The 19,380-nt window shown below is 40.6% G+C and overlaps 1 protein-coding gene across 14 annotated transcripts in view; it reads left to right on the top strand.

Annotated features, from left to right (window-relative positions):
* Nucleotides 1-19,380, top strand: part of UNC80 (unc-80 subunit of NALCN channel complex) — a 215,487-nt gene that overhangs the window by 110,754 nt on the left and 85,353 nt on the right. For 11 of the 14 annotated variants that reach the window (XM_077885391.1, XM_077885390.1, XM_077885389.1 and 8 more), the window contains exons 27-30: nt 3,102-3,305; nt 5,244-5,344; nt 10,576-10,773; nt 18,130-18,237. In XM_077885391.1, coding sequence (XP_077741517.1) covers nt 3,102-3,305; nt 5,244-5,344; nt 10,576-10,773; nt 18,130-18,237 — 611 coding nt within the window. The remainder of the gene's footprint in view (nt 1-3,101; nt 3,306-5,243; nt 5,345-10,575; nt 10,774-18,129; nt 18,238-19,380) is intronic. The other 3 variants (XM_077885394.1, XM_077885393.1, XM_077885392.1) reach the window with 1 other exon arrangement.

Genomic DNA, 19,380 nt, shown 5'->3' with positions numbered 1-19,380 from the left:
CATCTGTTTTTATAAAAGCTAAAAATGTTGTTCTTGAAATAAACAGCCTGAGGACAATTCAGTTTCTACCAGGGAAAACAAATGTGAAATAATTCTTAAACTAAAAATGTCTACCTAATATCCCCAAGCAAGGTCTGTCACAGCATTTTACCCACATTCCAAAAACAAACTAAGACTGCTATTCCAAAATCCAGACACCAAGATGTGTCTGATTATTCAGCAATCATCTATTGAGCACCTGCTATATGCCAGACACTATTTCGGGTTCCCAGAATACAGCAATGAACAGGAAAAAAAATTTTTCACATACATTTTAGTTTTTATTAGCTAATACTTCATGATTAAATAACATCAAATATAGACAAATTATGTCTTTCAAATAAAGACAAATGATATGAAGAAAAATAAACAAAGGTCAGAGAACTGGTAGTGACCCAGGTGGAATGAATGTAGTCAGAGAAAGACCCCATAAGTATCATTGAACAGAGACCTCTATGATGTGATTTGCAGAGTGCTGAAGGAGGAGTCTTCCAAGCAGATACCACAGTGAGAACTAGTCTCTGATGCAGGAATGAACGTGGAACATTTTGAAGAAAGTCAAAAAGACCAACATGGCTGCAACATAATGACTTGGTGGAAGACTGGCAGGAAATTGGGTCAGATAGGGAGGCAAAAGGCAAATAAGTAGGCTCTGTAGATCTGGTTGGAAGTTTAATTCTGCATAAATGTGGCAGGTTTTGGCCAGAAAGGTGATCTAATATGTGTATTTACGATTTATGTATTTAAAAGATGAGTCAAGAGGGAAACTTGAGTGGGGGAAAAATTAGAGATGATGACAAACCGTGAAAGACTCCTAACTCTGGGAAACAAACAAAGGGCTGCAGAAGAGGAGGTGGGTAGGGGTTGGGGTGACTGGGTGACGAACACTGAGTGGGGCACATGATGGGATGAGCCCCGGGTGTTATATTAAATGTTGGCAAATTGAGTTTAAGTTTTTAAAAAAGGAAAAATGAACAAAAAGACAAGTCAAGCTGTGGGAGTGGTGGTAAGTGAGAGCAATGAGGCAGTTACATTAGTCCAGGGAATAGGTAATGGGGCTTTTAAAACCCTAGGAAATTTTGAAGCACGGAGCTAGCAGGACTTGCTAATGGATACAATATGAGATGAGTGAAAAGGGGTTTATTTTATGAGATGAGTGAAAAGAGGTTTTATTCAATTTAGATGTATTTGTTTCACTTTTGTACTAGTTCACGTTGTCTTAGAGGTAAAGCTAACAAACACTCAGTGCTGTATGAGCTCCACTGATAGTTTTCAGGTAAAAAATCAAATGTGAATTCCAACTGTGGTGTCCTTTGTAAATAATCAATGCCGTAATTCTGAACACTAATTTTTAGTCCTGTAGGATATATCCAGTTGTCTTTGCTAATAGAATAGATTCTTAAATTGAATTTCTTTCAGATCACATTAATTTGGGTTACTTTCCCAAATTTGTATGGTAAAAGGTATCATTAAACCAGGCAAAGAATGTGAGAGAGTATCTCTGTAAAAAAAGAAAAAAGAAAAAGAAAAAACCTCTCTAAACTTTTTTCTACTTCCCAATCTAGCTTGACATGAAATTGTATTAGTAGTCATTAAAAATGAGAATATTCTACTTCAGATGTATTTCATGTAGGGCATTAAAGTCTCAATTAAGCCTAAAAATAATATTGAAAAATGCAGTGGATGAAGTTTGTGCTATAATTAAAATGGAGCATCATAGTCCATAGTCGTTGTGGAATTTATCCAGGCATGCTGCAAGAATTTCTATCCAGATGTAAAAGTCTGCCCAGATGCGTTCAGGGAGCTCCGTGAGGCCTTAGCCAGCTCAGTGGTGATGATTTTAATCTTTCTCAATCACAAGTGTAAATCAGAGAATTAAACCCTGCACATTATTCAGCAGGAATTCTTCTGGGCTCCTCATATGACTTTGAGCCGTACAAGTTCTCTCATGGTCACACACTAACTCTCCTGTGAGTGAGCAACCCAAGACTACAATGCAATCTTCCTGAATGGAACTTTTAAAAATATTAATATCCATGCCTTAAATAATTCACAAGAAATCTAGTTCATGTAAAGAAGAAAATCATGCAAAAATAATGGCCCTTTCTCAATAACGAGAAAGCTCTGAGAACTTTCTTTATCCTGCCCTTATAAAATCCATATGGGACAACACCAAATCTCCAAATGAAGATGATGTAGGAGTGTAAATGACTATGGGAAATCAAGATGCTCTCAGTCAAAAAAAAAAAAAAAAGTAGGTTTCAAGTTTAAACGTGTTTCTTTTACCCTTTTATCTTCCTCACTGATGACTGTTTTTTCCAGAACACTAAAGATGAATAATTCATGCTCTTCTTGGTACATGTAGACTGTAAGGTTGGCTCAGGGTGTTGCAACATTTGGACGCACATCCCACCCAGCCTTTTGACTGAAGGAAGGATGCTATGCCATCACTAGGTGCATTGAAAATGGAACTATTTCACATTCATGTTCACCCAAAGCACACCAGTGAAAACAGATCCTTTAGTGCCATTGCTGAGGAGCTGAGCGGAACCCACTGCTGACTGTTGGAGAGAGAAGCGCCTCTTGTTTTTATTTCTTAATGAGGTATTCCAAAATGAAGGGGTTTACATCCAGGGGTTTGTGTAACTCCCAGAACTCTGCGAGTCCCATTTCAAAAGAAAAACAAACACAAATGGTGTGTGGCATTGAATCAAGCAATGATGTTATTATGTGAATGTGCTGTTAACAGCCCGAGATGCTGCTGCTGCAAGGGCACACTCATGCTTGTGAACCCTGGGCCAGAGAGGGAGCAGGTTGTTCCTAGCACTGATGAGCTGTGTGTAAGAAAGAAGCTGCACCAGCCCTTCCTGGTGGACCCAGCCTCCTGCCTGCCTGACAAAGCTGCCCGACTGGGGGGCTCGGAAGCTCCTTGTCCAGACATGCTGCTCATCCCAGGCCAACAGAGAGGAGGCTGTTCAGGGACAGGTTGGGGAGAGCTTGGATCTAACACTGGCTGGGGAACACTAAGGGGGAAAAAGCCCTATTTTATTCTTTTAATACAGTTCCCAGCAGGAAGATCAGGATAGGAGGTTCCCGCCTGCTCCAGATTAAAGGAACCCGCAGTTTCCAGGTGAAGAAGGGGGGTTCCTTGTCCAGCATCCGCCGGGTCGGCAGCTTAAAGAGCAGCAAGTTACCACGGCAGGACTCAGAGTCCGAGGCTGAGGAGCTGCAGCTGTCCCAGAGCAGGGACACTGTCACTGACCTAGGTAACATAGAGGAGTGGGGTGCGCAGGGACTTGGGGGGTAGGAAGACAGGGCCCAAACCCTGAAACAACTGAAGCCCATTCTTACCCATCAGGAGACACAGAGCAGAGCCACAGGCTAGACCACACTGTCAGTCGCCCTTTAGACAAGGGCTGCTCAAACCTTAATCTGCACACAGGTCATCTGCAAGTGTGGTCAAAGGCAGGTTCTGATTCAGCAGGTCTGGGGTGGGAGCCTCTGGTGAAGTTTTCTGGTGAAGCTAACGCTGCTGGCTCAAGCTCAAGGGCCACAGTTTGAGCAGCTAGGATAGAGTATATTAGGGGAAGCAAATGCTTTAATGGCAGGATAGTTTTTTGAAATTCAGATGTTTGTGCTACCATTCTTCTCATCAGGACCTTGAAAGCAAAAATGTAGAAATTCCCGGGGGGGTTGGCGGGCAGTGAGCTCAAGGCCTTCCGTGTTTTAAAGTCTCTGTCTTGCAGTAAAACAAGACCAAACAAAAACCCAAACAAACCAAAAATTTCAGACAGGAAAGATTGCAAGACCTGACGGTGACCTTCAGCGAGTCAGCTAATGTCTCAGGGGTTTGTTTTCTCCAACTATTCAGTGGGAAGAATTCTATTTCCTCCTCGCCTACTCTGAAGGGATGATTATAAAGTATGTTAAGTACCTGAGCCTGAGCTCTGTATACAGTCAAAGCCTTAGAGGTGAAGGTTGTCCCCATAGGATCCAAAGAAACTCTTGAATCCCAAAATGTGTCAGTCCAGTGAGCCTGATGGTCATCCTACTAGCAAGTCAGAGAGTATGTGGACTCCCCAGCTGCCTAGGTAAACGTTAAAGTACATCTTCTTTGCCATTCAGTGCCTGTCTGAGGAGCAAGATAGAAAGTTCTCCTTTCTAGGCGAGTGATGTCAGAAGTCAATCAGTAAGTGTGGATACATTATCGATCAAGTCTACTGAAATAGAAGCTGAGTATATCTAATCAAAAGAGCCTAAAATAGGAAGTACTTCTACACCGACCCACCCTCACCTTTGAAAATAACTAACTTATGCATTAGTTAAGATTCAGCTTATTTTTTAAGGAGACAGTAGGAAAAAAACCCTGTGACTTCTTTCATTACAAGTCTGAAGTTGTAAGGATGTCATCAAGTTGTTTGGGGCGGGGGAAATATTTTGGTTAATTATTTGAATTGATTGATTTAGCCTGACCAGTTGAATCAAAATAGGCAGCCCAGAGGCATGGTTTTGTCATAGACATGAGCCAGGAAAGCTTTTAGATTTGAGGGCGAAGCTTTTTTGTGTGGTATATAATGTACTGAATTCCTGAAAGATGTCTCCAGACTTTTCCACAGAGAAGAGTTTGGACAAAAGGATGGTCCAGGATTGATCACAATTGCTTATAAATTCCCTTAGGATTTTTCTTTTTTTTTTTTTTTTGAGGGGTGAGAGGGTTTGAGGCACCATCCATTTTTGAAAAAGCTCTGATAGCAAAGCCAGGGAGTGTTGAGAGCAGTGGCACTAGTGTCACAGCAGCGGAGGGGGCAGCAGCACACTTATGGCCACTGCAGGTTGCTCGGTGTCCCTACTTAACTACACCTGCAAGGTCTGGGCAGTCTGAGTGGATTTGGGCCCACTCAATCAATAACTTGCTCATCTCAGCGATTCAAGGACTTGACTCTGTTTCTTCTCTGCTCCCATGTCTCAAAATGGAAGCCACCATGACAGAGATCATCAATGTCTTTGCAATTGCCTGTTCAGCTGGTGGTGAAGGGAACAGCTCCTAGGAACAGTCCTCCACTGAAGTCAGTGCTATGCCCTGTTAACCCACTGGGCCACGGTAGTCTGCCCTAGGATTCAAAAGCATGGACAACTCTACCATTCCAACATGCTCTCCGGGGAGATTGAACAATATAACCTTTCTTGGCATTTTTCTTTTAAAGAAGGGAGTCCTTGGAGTGCAAGTGAGCCCAGCATCGAGCCAGAGGGAATGAGTACTGCTGGCACGGAGGAAAATTATCACAGGAGCATGTCATGGCTTCATGTAAGTAGGAGTCTCAGAAAGAGACCTGAGATCAATTTCTTTTGGCATTGAGAAAGGTCTGTGGAGTGAAGACAAAAGATTATACGAAAACCATCCATCCAATTTAGCCTCTAAGGAAAACCCTAGGCCTCTATTTCAGCTGAAGCTCTGAATTCTCACCAGAATTAGTATTCTGTTGGTTTGTATCCATTTTAAGCTTAAGTAAGACCACAGTTTCTTTGTTATGGCTGGCTCATGGGTCAACATAAGTCAGGGAAAACCCTGAGGGACCAAGACAGCCAGGGTACCACAGATGAGGCAACGCAGTCAGTTTTCTGCAGGATCCCACACTGCCAAGAGCAAGGGCATGGTGTCATTCTTGTGTCTGTATAGAGCTCATTGTAAACCAGAACATGGAGACCCTAAGATGGCAAAGATTATACCTCCAAGGGCTCTTCAGAGGCCATGAGTGAGAGGGGATTTCAAGGAAACTCTGGGCATGGATTAGGGTTCAAGGTTTGGCCTGGGCATGAAGAAAGAATGAGAGAGTTAAGGAAACATAAGATCAGATCCACAACTGGATACTGTCTGTGCTCTTAGGCATGTTCCAGACCATCTTCTTGATTTTCATCTGACTTCCTGGTGGGGTCAGATGAGGGCTGGCTGATACAGAATGCTCCTCAGGGTTTACAGTGCTGTGTCTTCACAACTGGCTGATCCCCAGAACCTAATTTTGAGATTCTCTGAGGCAGCTGGTTTTAAAGGAAACTCTTTAGTGAAGTCCAACCTATTCCTTGAAAAACACAGAAAACCTATGTGTACAGCTCAGTCAGTTTTCACAAAGTGACAATCTGCATAACCACCAGTAGGTCAAGAAAATTTTCGCACCCTAGAAGCCCTTCACACACTCTCTCCAGTCACTACCCTCCCCTAACAGTAACCACCATCCTAACTTCTAATACCATAGATTAGTTTTGTCTATTTTTGAAATACGTATCATTGATATCATATATTATGTACCGTGTTGTGTTATGGCTTGTTTGGTTCATACAAGGGTAAATCCTCCAACTTTGTTCTCTTCAAGGTGGCTTGGTCTATTTATAGCTATATTCATTTCCATTTGAAATCACCTATTAATTTTTTTTTAGAGAGACAGAGAGAGCATGAGGGGAGAGGCAGAAGGAGAGAGAGAATCTAAAGTATGCTCCACATTCAGCATGGAGCCTAATGCAGGGTTTGATCTCAGGACCCTGAGATCATGACCTGAGCCAAAATCCAGAGTAGTACACTTCACTGACTGAGCCACCCAGGTGCCCCTCACCTATTGATTTCTATAAAAAAAAAAAAAAAAGCTTTCAAAACAGTCTTATATTGAATATAAACATCATTTAATATTGAGAAATTGAAATCCTTATTATATTGAGTATTCTAATGTATGAAGCAGTCTATCCCTCTATTAATTTATGTCCCACCTCTTAAATTTCCTTCAGTAGTGCTTTTTAGTTTTCAATGAAGTATTTTTGTAAGACCAGTATTATTTGTTCTGTAAGTAGAAACCTAGATCTAAACATTTCTTTATAGGAAAGTTTTTAATTAAAAATTCAACTCATTAAAAAAATAAATAAATAAATAAATAAAAATAAAAATTCAACTCATGTAATATGATTCAGACCATTCAGATTTTCTATTTCTTCTGGGAGCAGTTTGAACACATTTTTTCCCCTAGGAATTTGTTAATTTAATCCAAATATTCATTTTTATTAGTAAAAAGATGTTTATAACGTTCTCTTAAAATCCTTTTAAATTCTGTAGGATCTACAAGGATGTACCTTTATTATTTCTTGATGTTGGTAGGTTATATCTTTTTCTTTCTTTTTTTAATCAGTCTTGCCAGAAGGATGTCAGTTTTATTAACCAGAGAATCAGCTTTTGGTTTTGTCATTCAGGGAATGTTTAATTTTTGTTTCATTAATTTCTCCTGTTACCTTTATTAATTCCTTCTACTTTCTTTGAATTTAAGATGTTTTCTTTCCTTAACTTCTTGATATAAATCCCTAGATAACTTATTTCCAACTACTTTGCTAATATATTCATTTAAAACTGTAGATGTTCCCTAGGAACAGCTTTAGCTATATCATACATTTGATATATCATCATATGTTCATTATCATTCAGTTAAAATACTTTTGAATTTTCATTTTGATCATACACATTTAAAATCCATAACTGATAACTCCAATATATATCCTCTCTTAGTCTGTTCCTTAATATGCCTAGTGATTTTATTGACTACCAGATATGGTGGCTGAAAAATTATAGAAGCATAGTGATATATACATGCCATTATACATCTGTCAAAACCCATAGGACGTACAACACCAAGAGTGAACCCTAATGTAAACTACGCACTTTGGATGATAGTGATGTGTCAGTGTAGATTGACTAATTATAATAAACATACCACTCTGGCAGGAGATGTTGATAATGAAGGCCACTGTGCATATGTGGAGGCAGGCAGTGTTTGGGAGCGCTCTGCACACTCTGCTTACTTTTGCTGTGAGCCTAAAATGCTGTAAAACAAAGTCTACTAATTAAAAAAATAACTATAGGATTATAGAGTCTCCCAATGATGCTATCTCCCTTCCAAGAAGATTCATCCCATACTTTGGCAGACAGCAAAGATTACTTCAGTGCTACCAAGAACTAAGCTGACTTGACTTGTAGTATTGCTCTCCACCCCCACTCCTCCCTTTCCCAATATACATCTCCCAGTAAGAAGCATTCCAAAGTTCCCAATAAGAGTCTGGGGTGTGTCCTGTAATTCCCCCCAGTCTTAATGGGTCAGAAACTCCACTTTTGCTTCCTCATCATAGTAAAATTGCCAAAATCTCCATTCTACTTGTCAGCTGGTTTCTACTTGGCTTCTTAGCTACTCAATCAACAAATGCCTAGAAGGCAAGTGCCAAGTCTCACTTCTCCGAATATCCCTTCACTACAGGATCTTATCCACTCAATTCTTCTTCCCCTAGCAATTCTGAACTCCAGTTTTTATCTTCCAGTTCTCATGAGAGTGCCTAAAGCTTTGCCTGGCTCCTTGGCCACTTATGCCTCAAGGAGAAATGTGGCATATGCTCACCTCAGCGAATGTCCTTTCTCCCCACATCTTGCCTTTCCGATCCTGACTTCCTCACTGTGTTGAATGCAATCTTATGCATTCAAATATATATATTAATGTGTGTGTGTGTGTGTGTGTGTGTGTGTGTGTGTTAAACACACACACTTAATTAGCTACAGTTTCAGGAATCCTGGCACAGTTTAGCTAGGTCCTCTGCTTCTGGCTCTCTCAACAAGATGGCAACAGCAATCAAAGTATTGGCCAAGACTGGGGTCTTATCTGAAGGCTTGAATGGGAAAGAATTTGCTTCCAAGCTTGTGTTATTATCGAGAGAATTTCAGTTACTCAAGAACTGTTAGACTGAGGGCCTCAATTGCTAGCTGGCTGTTGGCCAGAGGCCACCCTCATTTCCTTGCTATGTGAACCTTTCCAATGTGGCAACTTACTTTCTTAAAGCCCGTAAAGGAGAGTCTGGTAATAAGAGAGGAGTTACTGGCTTATGCAATCTAATCACAGAAGTGACCTCTCCTTACCTTTGCTGCATTCTGTTGGTTAGAAGCAAGTCACTAGGCCAGGCCATACTCAACAGGGGATGGTTTTCAAAGTGCATTACTTCCAGAAGTTGAGATCATTGAGGAACATCTTGGAAATATATAAAATGTATGTCAAAAAGCCCTGACCATAATTTTAAAATCAAAGATTTCTAGGTCACCTCCACCCCAGATATTATACTAAATCAGAATATTCTAAACTAAAGCCAGTAATATGGTCATTTGTGCGTTTATTTGGTTTTGGTTGTTGTTGCTAAGCTTTTTCAGTATTTCTTTTTAACAGTCAGATTTAAGAATAACAAGGGAAACCTTACAGTTCTTATATGTGCCCTGCCTCATAACAGTCCATACAGGAATATCAGGGATATTCAGTGAATCTCAAGAGAGATCTGGATGTTCTACTCAGACAGCTATTTTTTTTTTTTTAACTTTAATGAGAGTGAGATCTTGTTATCTGAGTCCGACAGAGGTATGGAGTTGATTGTTATTGTTGTTTTTCTTTGCCTTGGTGTAAGCAGGGCCTCTTATTCCTGAGGAAATGTGTGGCAGCCCTACCTAGTAGGTTTGATTGGCTCTGTCCACATTGACTGACTTTATGTTCTTCATTCAATATGGCACATGGTCTCTACAGGTTAGGTGTTGGGGTGGGAACTGGTTTCATGAAGGATGGAAGCGTTCAGAAGATTACTCTATTCATGACTAGCCTTGTGGATGTTGGAATGCTATTGCCTTTTTAGGAAGACATTTTAAGAAGCTACAAACTCAAAATCTTTCATTCCTTATCCCAAAATAACCATATCCTTAAAACAATTGGGTTCTTGGGATGCCCAGGTGGCTTAGTGGTTGAATGTCTGCCTTCGGCTCAGGACATGACCCCAGGTCCAGGGATCGAGTCTCACAACGGGCTCCCAGCAAGGAGCCTGCTTCAGTCTCTGCCTATGTCTCTACCTCTCTCTGTGTGTCTCTCATGAATAAATAAATAAAATCTTTTAAAAAAAAAAAACAAACAACAACTGGTTTCATGAATCCTACTTGGGAAGTCTAGGTGATGTGAGGATTTGAGCCAGATCAAACCCCAAGAGCTAGAATGGCACAAAAGCTGGAGAAAATGAACTCGTAGAGAGAAGAAATGAAACTCTATAGTCAGGTTCAGGCTCAATAGAAGGTTTTAGGCCAAGGTGGAAGATGCAAAAGTGTTTTCAATTCCACATAGGTAGGCCAGAGTTAAAGACATCCCACAGCTGTCAAAGGCCAGCCAAATCTTTTGGCACAGATTCTCACAAGTCTATGCTCTTCTACCTGGCTCCTTCTACAACATAACAGCTGCAAAAATAATATGGTTTAAATTTAGAATCTTCATTTGAAAATATTTGGAAATCACACATTCCACAATAATTGGTTAAAGTTTTTCGAAGGTTACTTAACTTTCTATTGTTTCAGAAAGATCTTTCTATCAAGTGTGAATAGAGAGGACAAGCCAAGTTCAAAAGACTTGTAACTCTGCTTTCTTGTGGGACTTTCTTAGTGAGTGACTGTGGTTTCAACCCCGATTGCCTGGTTGAGTTGCAGTGATGTCTGTGTTCCAGGTCATGATCTTGCTGTGCAATCAGCAAAGCTTCATCTGTACCCACGTTGACTACTGCCACCCTCACTGCTACCTGCACCACAGCCGCTCCTGTGCCCGGCTGGTCAGAGCCATCAAGCTGCTCTATGGAGACACCGTGGACTCCCTCCGGGAGAGTAACAGCAGCCATGTGGCTCTCCGGGGCAAGAAACAGAAAGAGGTGAGTGAATGGTCACCTGCTAATATGCCTACGATGGGGAAAATGACGCCCAAGCAATCTTTTCTTTGGAAATACAAATTTCAGGCCACTGCAGTTGTATAAACCAGGTTACAGATCTGTGTGATTTTGAACAGATACAGAAGATGAGCAAAGAAAGAAGTTTTGTCTTCATGTCCATGAGCAAACATGGAATCTTTTTCCAGGTTTTGTTTTATTTCTGTGAATAAATATGAACCCATAGCGGTGGTGGTGATGAGTTGGTTATGGTGATAGACAGAATAATGTGTCCCAAAGATGTCTGTATTCTAATTTCTAGAACCTGTGAAGAGTTTTCCTTACGTGCCTAAAAGGGACTTTGCCTGTGTGAATGAGTTAGGAATCTTTTAAAGGGGAAATTATCCTGAATTATCCAGGTGGGTTCATTGTCATCACATGGCTCCTTTAAAGTGAAAAAGAAGGTAAGAGAGTCAGAGAAGGAGATGTCATAACAGAAGCAGAGGTCAGAGTGATGCAGGGCCATGAGCCACAGAGTGGGGCGGCCCCTGGAAGCTAGAAAAGACAAAGAAATGGCTCTTTTCTAGCCTCCAGAAGGAGCACAGCCCTGCCAATCTATTTCAGATCTGCCCTCCAAAACCATAAGATAATGAATTTGTGTTGTTTTGCACCAGGGAGTTTGTGGTAATTTGTTACAACAGTAATAGATAACTGACTTAATTTATCAGTTCCTTATTGAGGAATAAGTAATAAATGGCCCAACTGTTTGTTCACAGATAAATAATAGAGTAATCTAGGTCAGATCAGACCAAAGGAAACTCCTTGAAGAAACTTAACATTTTCTAAGCATTCAGCTGCTCTTTCCTGACAAGTACACTGAACAGCTGAATTGGCAGAAAATGAAGACAGTAACCAGGGCTGCCGTGCTCCTGCCAGGGAAGCCCTGAGTCACCCCACCTGCCCCAGAACAGGCATGGTGGCCAAGATGCCCGACCCAGTGCGGCCAGCCGCCTCTGCAGCTGCTCCTCACAAGTGGTTTGACAAAGAGATTTTGATATAATACCTATTCAGTTCAGTGAGTATTCATTGTGCACCTGCCTTTGGCACACTATGAGACCAAATATTCCAGGAGAAATAAAAAATTAATTAGTAGTATTAGAAGATCCTATTCCTGAGGAGTTTGCAAGCCAGGTTTGGTGGGGTGGGGGGTGGGGGATGGTGATAAAATTCAAATCAAACAACTAGGGAATGTGAGCAGTAACAAAAAATTCACAATTGACTCATGCAGCAATTTGTAACGCTTTAGCACTCACAAAGTAGTATTTTTTAAATTATGATACAGTTCATTGAAGAAATCTGGGGTAATACAAGAGATCCTAAAGAAAAAAAAATCTGTATTTTATGCATCTCATAAGTGTGTTGTTTGCCTTCTGGGATATGATCTTTCAGTATTTTTTTTCAAAGCATATATATGAGGCTATAATGCAGGTGTATATCACTGACAAAGTGCTTTTTGATTCTGATAGACCTTGTGTAAGAGATACTGTACTCCCCATTTTATAGATGAAAAAGTTGAGGCTTGGAAGGATAGGAGTGTCAGAGTTCACATCCATAACATACTCAGGTGGACTGTAATTTAGAAATATGGAATATCAATCCAGAGCTTTTTAATTAGACTCTGATGTATCTCCTGGTATTCAAACAACACATATTCTGAGGGAAGATCATGGGGGAATAGATCAATGTGAGTAATTTCATGAACTGTTAATGATGTCATAAAAAGAAAAATATATATGTATATATATATATATATATTTGTGTGTATGTATATACATATGTCTATGTATTTTTATTTAGGTAAGTTCTCCTTCATATAAAAACTCCCTTAGTAGAGAAAACCTTGTATTTTAGAAGTTGTAAAAATATACCAATCTAAGTTAATATTCATTGTTCACCATATATACTCTGAGATTTCTTACTGCTCCAACTGTAGCTTCACTTGTAAGCCATATGTGGCCAAACCCAAACATCCTTCAGGATCCAACTCAAATGCCACCTCCTCCTTGAAACCATTTATGATCTTCCTACTGTTAACCACAGAGCATACTATGATGGATGATTAATGTTGTTTTCATTCCCTCCTTCCTTTAAATTACAATGGCCTTTTACTTGTGCTTTTCTCATTCTTCATTCAACTATTCACTCATTAATTCATCCATCCATCCATCCATCCATCCATCCATCCATATATATTCAACAAATCTTTAAAGAACCTATGGGGAAAAAAAATAAAGAACCTATGGACATGCTGGGTCCATACCATGTGCTGAGTATAGTAATGGGCAAAAGAAATAGGACCCCTGTCTTAATATGATATACACAACCTAGTCGAAGAGATAGACATTAATCAAATGCCTCAAATTGCTATAAAATTGCAACACCAATAAGTCCAGGGAAAAAAGAAACACACTGTGCTGAGATAGCTTATGAACAAGACTTTGAGCTTGTTGGGGTAAATCAGACAGCCCCTCCAGTAGAGTGACAAATGACTTTTGACTGAAGGATGCATGGATGTGAATTGAATAGACAATTTTCCAACCTGGGAGAAGAGATGAGTACAAAGAACCGTGGCTGGAGGAGCACAGACTGTCATGCACGCTGCCTGTAGAGCTGCCCAGGCTGTGGGGGGGGATTTTAGTTTTTATCCTATGAGTAGTGGCAAGCACTGAGAGTTTTAAGATCATTCTGCCTGCAAAATGGGGCTCTTTATATCCCTATTTCTCCTCTGCCATTTAATTATAAGCTTCTGGGAAACTGGCGGTCTTGCACAGTTTCCTATGCAATACCTACCAAAGCTCCTCTCTTAAAGCAGAGGGACAATAAATATTGAACAGCTGAGGGGGCCATCTAGTTCATGAGTGCCCTCTACCCCTACCCCTAGCCCAGGACACTGGCCTGAAGCAGAAAAAGAGGCTTGCCAACCTTAGGCATGCTTCTGTTTTGGAAAGACAAAGAGAAGGCAAAGCAAGAGTTAAGTGTCCTCTAATCTTAACATATTTAAATCAGTCATGCAGGTGAAGAGCTTCAAAAAATGTATTGAGTCTGCTGCAATAAACATTTTATTTTCAAAATGCCAGCCTCCTGTGCAAGCTCTTTTTTGTTCTCTCATGATGTTTCCATTTCCTGGGCTGAATCTGTCACCTAAATGAACAATGCCCACATTTCTAGGGCCCAAATGAAAATAGAGTAGGCAATAAATCAAGAATAAAAGCAGTGATTCTGATTAAAATTGAGCCTTGTGAGCAATTGATATCTCATTCCTGTTTCCTTTTGAATTGGCTTTTATGGCAGAATGTATTTGTGGCAGCTAGTACATTCTGTAACCCATGTAACTCTGATCAATCTGCTAATCTACATTTCAATGCTCAGGGACACACTGTACATCCTGTTAGTCTATTTTAATGCACTTCTGAGCTTGAGAGGTTTTTTTATAAACTATATATATATATATATATACACACACACACACACACACACATATATATAATACCTTCACCAAAGAATTCTTTGATTTTTCATTTTTATGTGTATCTTGTCCGGTGCTATGTTCTAAACAGAATAATGTTCAATTAGTGCTTGCTGATGAGAAAAGGAGTAGATGAAACCAATTTTTTTTCCTTTCAGCCAAAACAGATAGGAGGGTAAAAGGTGATACGTGCCTGAAAAAGAGAGGGCATGGTCTCTATAAATTTTGTGAAACCAATGCAAATAAATGGCAAGAGACCAATTGATTTCCTACAGGAGTAATATTTTTCCAAAGCTATGGAAAACGCTGTTGTGAGACCCAAACCAGGCCCTAGGTCTTGATTTCATCTGCTAGAATGTCTCCCCATTCATATTCATGTGTCAAAGATGCATGAGGCCCAAAAGTGTAGGTTACCTTTGGGGAAATATTTGGACTTCCCTGGGCATGAAATATGTGTCCTGGAAGATCTCTTTTTCAGAGCTCAGTAGATTGACTCCAGTTTTCATAGATTTTAAATACCAAGTTATTTCCACAGTACATCCTCATTCATGGCATTTGTCTCTTTTTCTACTTACCATGATTTTTCATTTGTTTATCTGTTATCTCTCTCTCCTAGTAAGATATGCTCTCCATGAGGGCAAACACCAAGGGAGTTTTGCTCCACAGCAAATCCCCAAAAGTTAGTCCAGTTCCTGGCATATAGTTAACTCCTAATAAACATCTTGAATTATTAAATGAATAAATTTTTTATTTAAAATAACTGTTATGCCTCTCTGATCAGTAATCTTTTATTACAAGAAACCTACTGAAACTTGTTCAATAACTAGTTTCTTCAAGGGACTTAGCAGAATCTCATGAAACCAGGGACAGACCAGGAAGGAGCCAAGCCCTAAAATGGGAGAATGAAAGCTCTCTCCATATCAGATTGGGCCTAGTTTCTCATCTCTGCTTCTTTCTGCATCTCCATCTGCTCCCTCATCTCAGCCCCCTGATCAGCTCCTCCTGCTTTGTTCATCTTGTATGTGACCTGAAAATCTCCAGGTTGCATCATCATTGCTCAATTCCAGCAACCATCACCACATGAATCAGACTCTGCCCCTTAATTCCGTAGGACAGGAGTTTGGTGGGCTCTACTCCTCCTTTTTATGATCCAAACATCACAGGATAAGTCCCTAGCCAGTCAAAGGATTGGTTTTTGCATTGCAAATTTCATCAACAGTGGTTAGAATGAGGGGAGAAGTCACAGATCCAGATATGGTGAATATTTGTCCAAGACATCCACAGAGAAGAAAACGCAGTGGTCTCAGATCTACACCAATCCCCCAGCAAGCACACCCAGGATCCCTGATACCTCTTGGGGCTGTGTCACTATCTTCCATTAACAATTGCTCCCTCCGGTAGATTGATTCAACAATGAATGCCAGCATCTACTGGTGATACGTTCTGTCCTTTGGTGTGCATTACTACTTTGGGGTTTCTTCACAGGTCCCAGCTTGATGTGTCATTCCAACCAGCATATGCAACTCACAGTCCAGTGAAATTTCTTACTCTTCCATGAAACACTAATAACAAAAAATTCCTTAAGAACTAGCCTCCTGCAATGAGCTGTCTTCTAGCCAAGTTTTATGTGGAGTTATGAAAGCCGAAAAACAACTCATCATCGCCTTGTCAGTCTGAGTTAGGGACACGCCAGTAGAGGGACTTGAGGACTCTCACATAGGGTGCCCAAGTGCCCATCACCCAAGTACACATCTTGGATACTTACCTTTCAAGCCTCAACAAGTCACTCAGGGCGAGTGACTAGCCTATCACCCTAGAGTAAAAGCCTTTCTAATAATCTTCCTTTTCCTCTACGACAAGCACCCTAACTATGATGAGGCACTAGAACACACCATGCTTCCCAGGGAAGCCTGCAAGAATATTAAATATCTGATATCTGAGAAGCTTGACATATACCTTCTGTCCCTGGGAAACAGGATTAAACAAATCCTACGACTCCCAGAGTGTCAGAGGCAAACATAAATGTTTGCCCTTTTTCTTCTAAGCCAGTACCTGCTAGATGAAAAAAAACCCCTGTAATTTAACCAAGAGATGTGGTTCTGAAAAAGCCAAAATGTCCAACCAGAGGAGAAAGGGTGAAATATTAACAAACTTTAAGAATCATATTTTGAATCCTATTTTGAAAATCATATTTAACGACCTGGGGGAGATACTCATTATAAATTCCTAATAAAATGAGTTGTTTAAAATTGGGTGCCACACACAGGACATCCTCACCATTGTGCTAAGATGCACAGAATGAAAAAACAAAAAGACTGAAAGGAACAAAATAATGGCCATCGCTGGGCTAAGGATTATAGGGATTTTTGTTTTCTTCCTCTAAGTTTTTCTGTGTTTTCCAGACATTCTGCAATTTGCATGTAAGGTTTTATAAATAGAGTAAAAGATGCCACTTTCAAAATAACTTGACTTTTTAAAAAGGAAATCAAATGCACCCCTACATTTATATGGAAAATGCCTGCCATATGATTTTAGAGCAGTTTCCAAATCATAAAACAGGCATGGATATTGCTGTATATTGTTTTTTGCATTCACAGAAATAAAATGCAATGCAGGATTTATCTCCTCAAATGAAATGTGTTCCCAAGTATGTGCCTCCACGTTTTTATCTTTAGAAAACACAGCAAGAGCTCTGATTCATTTGTTTCGAAGTAGATTCATTCTAAAAGTTTATTCCATACCAGTCGCACACCAGATGCATTGTGTTGGGTCTTTTTGTCAGAGTTTTGAAAGACTTTCTTGGAACATTCATGTTCTTTTAGATTTGTCTTTTCTTTCAAATATCTCCATCTATAGCACTGTGAAGCTCTGTTCAAAAATTCTTAAGGAGCTGTTTGTTCCTCAGCATCGAGGGAAAAAGTGTTTCTTTGACATGGAACTGGAAAAACAAATGAGCTTTATTCTGTGTAGAAGGATGGATTCCCTCTGTGCACAGCCCGGAGTGCAAACCTAGGAGCCATCAGGACTCCGGATAAATAAACAAGAGCCTGTCACCGTGAGGACCCATCCTTCTCCCAGTGCTCTGGCCTTTTAGGGAGTTGGAGGAAGAAACCCTGTCTCTTCCATACTTATGCAGAAGTCAGTGTTATTCTGGACTCTGGTTCGAGAGAGAATTTGAAAAAAGAGCTGCTGCCTCCTATAGACAAGTACGGTTTTGTTTTTGTTTTTTGAACGAGTTTGGTTTTTTAAAGAAACCATTTAACCTTACACCTCAGGCCTAGATAATAAATGCTCTGACCTTGTACTTCCTTGATGAGTCTTTTATCTTTTACTTCCTAACACTCCTTTGTGAACTCTATTCTTTCTCCCATGACCAAATGGCAAACTTGTAACATCCAGCCCTGTAAAGGGGCAATTAGATAGAGCAGGTTTAACTGACTTAATTTTTTTAAAAGATTTGTGCTTTTACCATCTTCGTAGAATATAACTGGCCCTGAAATGGAAGTCAAGAGATGCTTGTCCTGTTTTAATTCTGCTAAGAGCCAGCTTTCTAACTTGGTCACGTTATTCTCCTTTTCTGGACCACAGTTTCCATCACCATGGTAAAAAAAAAAAAAAAAAAAAAAAAAAAAAATTGGTAGCTATATATCTCTGAGCTCCCTTTCATTCCAAAATTAACTGTTTTTATCACTTTCAGAAACTGTGGGCCTATTAAAAGGGCTACATTGTCACTCATTAAAAGAAGACCGTTGTTGTTTGGAGAATTTGGGGGGAAACAGCACTAGTGGCTTTTGAGAGGGGACAACAGTCTTCGTCACATCTTATGTTGTTTGCAGTGCTCAGAGAAGTCATGCCTGAGGACACCTTCTCTGAAGAAGAGAGTTTCCGAGGCCAACCTGGAAGGGAAAAAGGACTCTGGAATGCTGAAATACATCAGACTGCAGGTATTGACACCTGGTTCAGAAACGTCACTGGAGCAGTGAGAGGAAGGGGTACCCTGCTTCCTTACTAATGCTTGAGGCATCCAGTGCCAGTTAGCACAGTGTTAGCATGAAGAGCCCTTTAGTTGGTGGGTAAGAGTGCCACCAAGTGTGCAAGAGAAAAAGTCCCTTCTTGTAAGCCAGGCAGCTTCCACAGAGATACAGCTTGGGAGCTCGCTGGAGCCATGCCTTTTCTCACTCACCCCATGCATGGTGCTAATACCCCACCAGCATGTGGTGACGATCCTCACCCCTCTTAGAATGTGATATTCTGGGTTCGAAGCCTGCATCTGCCACTCTGGCTTTGGGACCTTGGGCAAGCTGCTTAATTTCTCTTGGTTTTACCATGGGGATTATAACACTAGGCCCATCTCAAAGGATTATTGCATAGATTAGAAGAGATAGTATACTTACCTACTTATCTAGTGCTTGACACATTGTTGTATTGTCCTTAAAACCTAAGCTCTAAATCATTACACATATTCCCCCCAGGGGAGTTGGAGTGAAAACTTGTTTTTCTGGAAAGTTCTTTTCTTTAAAGATTTATTTATTTATTTTAGAGAGAGAGAGAGCAGGTGCAGGAGAGGCAGAGGGAGAGGTTGAGAATCTCAAGCAGACTCTGCACAGAGCATAGAGCCTGAGGTGGGGCTCGATCTCACTGACTGTGGGGTCATGACCTTGTGAGTATGACCATGACATCATAACCTGAGCTGAAACCAAGAATTGGCCTCTTAACTGACTGCACCGCCCAGGTCCCCCTTTTGGAAAGTTTTTAAAATGGTTAAAGATCTAGACCATCCACAACCTACATTTATCACCTGAAATAATGGAGGCACCTGGGTGGCTCAATCAGTTGAGCATCTGACTCTCTCAGTTTTTGGCTCAGGTCATGATCTCAGGATCATGGGATTGAGCCCTGCCTCAGTGTCTGTGCCCAGTGAGAAGTCTGTTTGAGATGCTTTCGATCTCTCTCCCTCTGCCCCTCCCTCCCACTCATGCTTGTGTTTTCTCTCTCTCTCTCTCTCTCAAATAAATTGAGGCACCTGGGTGGCTCAGTCAGTTAAGTGGCTGCCTTTGACTTAGGTCATGATCCCAGGGTCCTGGGAT

This window comes from Canis aureus, chromosome 36 (genome assembly GCF_053574225.1).
Source record: "Canis aureus isolate CA01 chromosome 36, VMU_Caureus_v.1.0, whole genome shotgun sequence".
Taxonomy (NCBI): Eukaryota; Metazoa; Chordata; class Mammalia; order Carnivora; family Canidae; genus Canis; species Canis aureus.
Note: the sequence above shows the minus strand (reverse complement) of the source record. Positions and strands in the feature narration are given on the sequence as shown.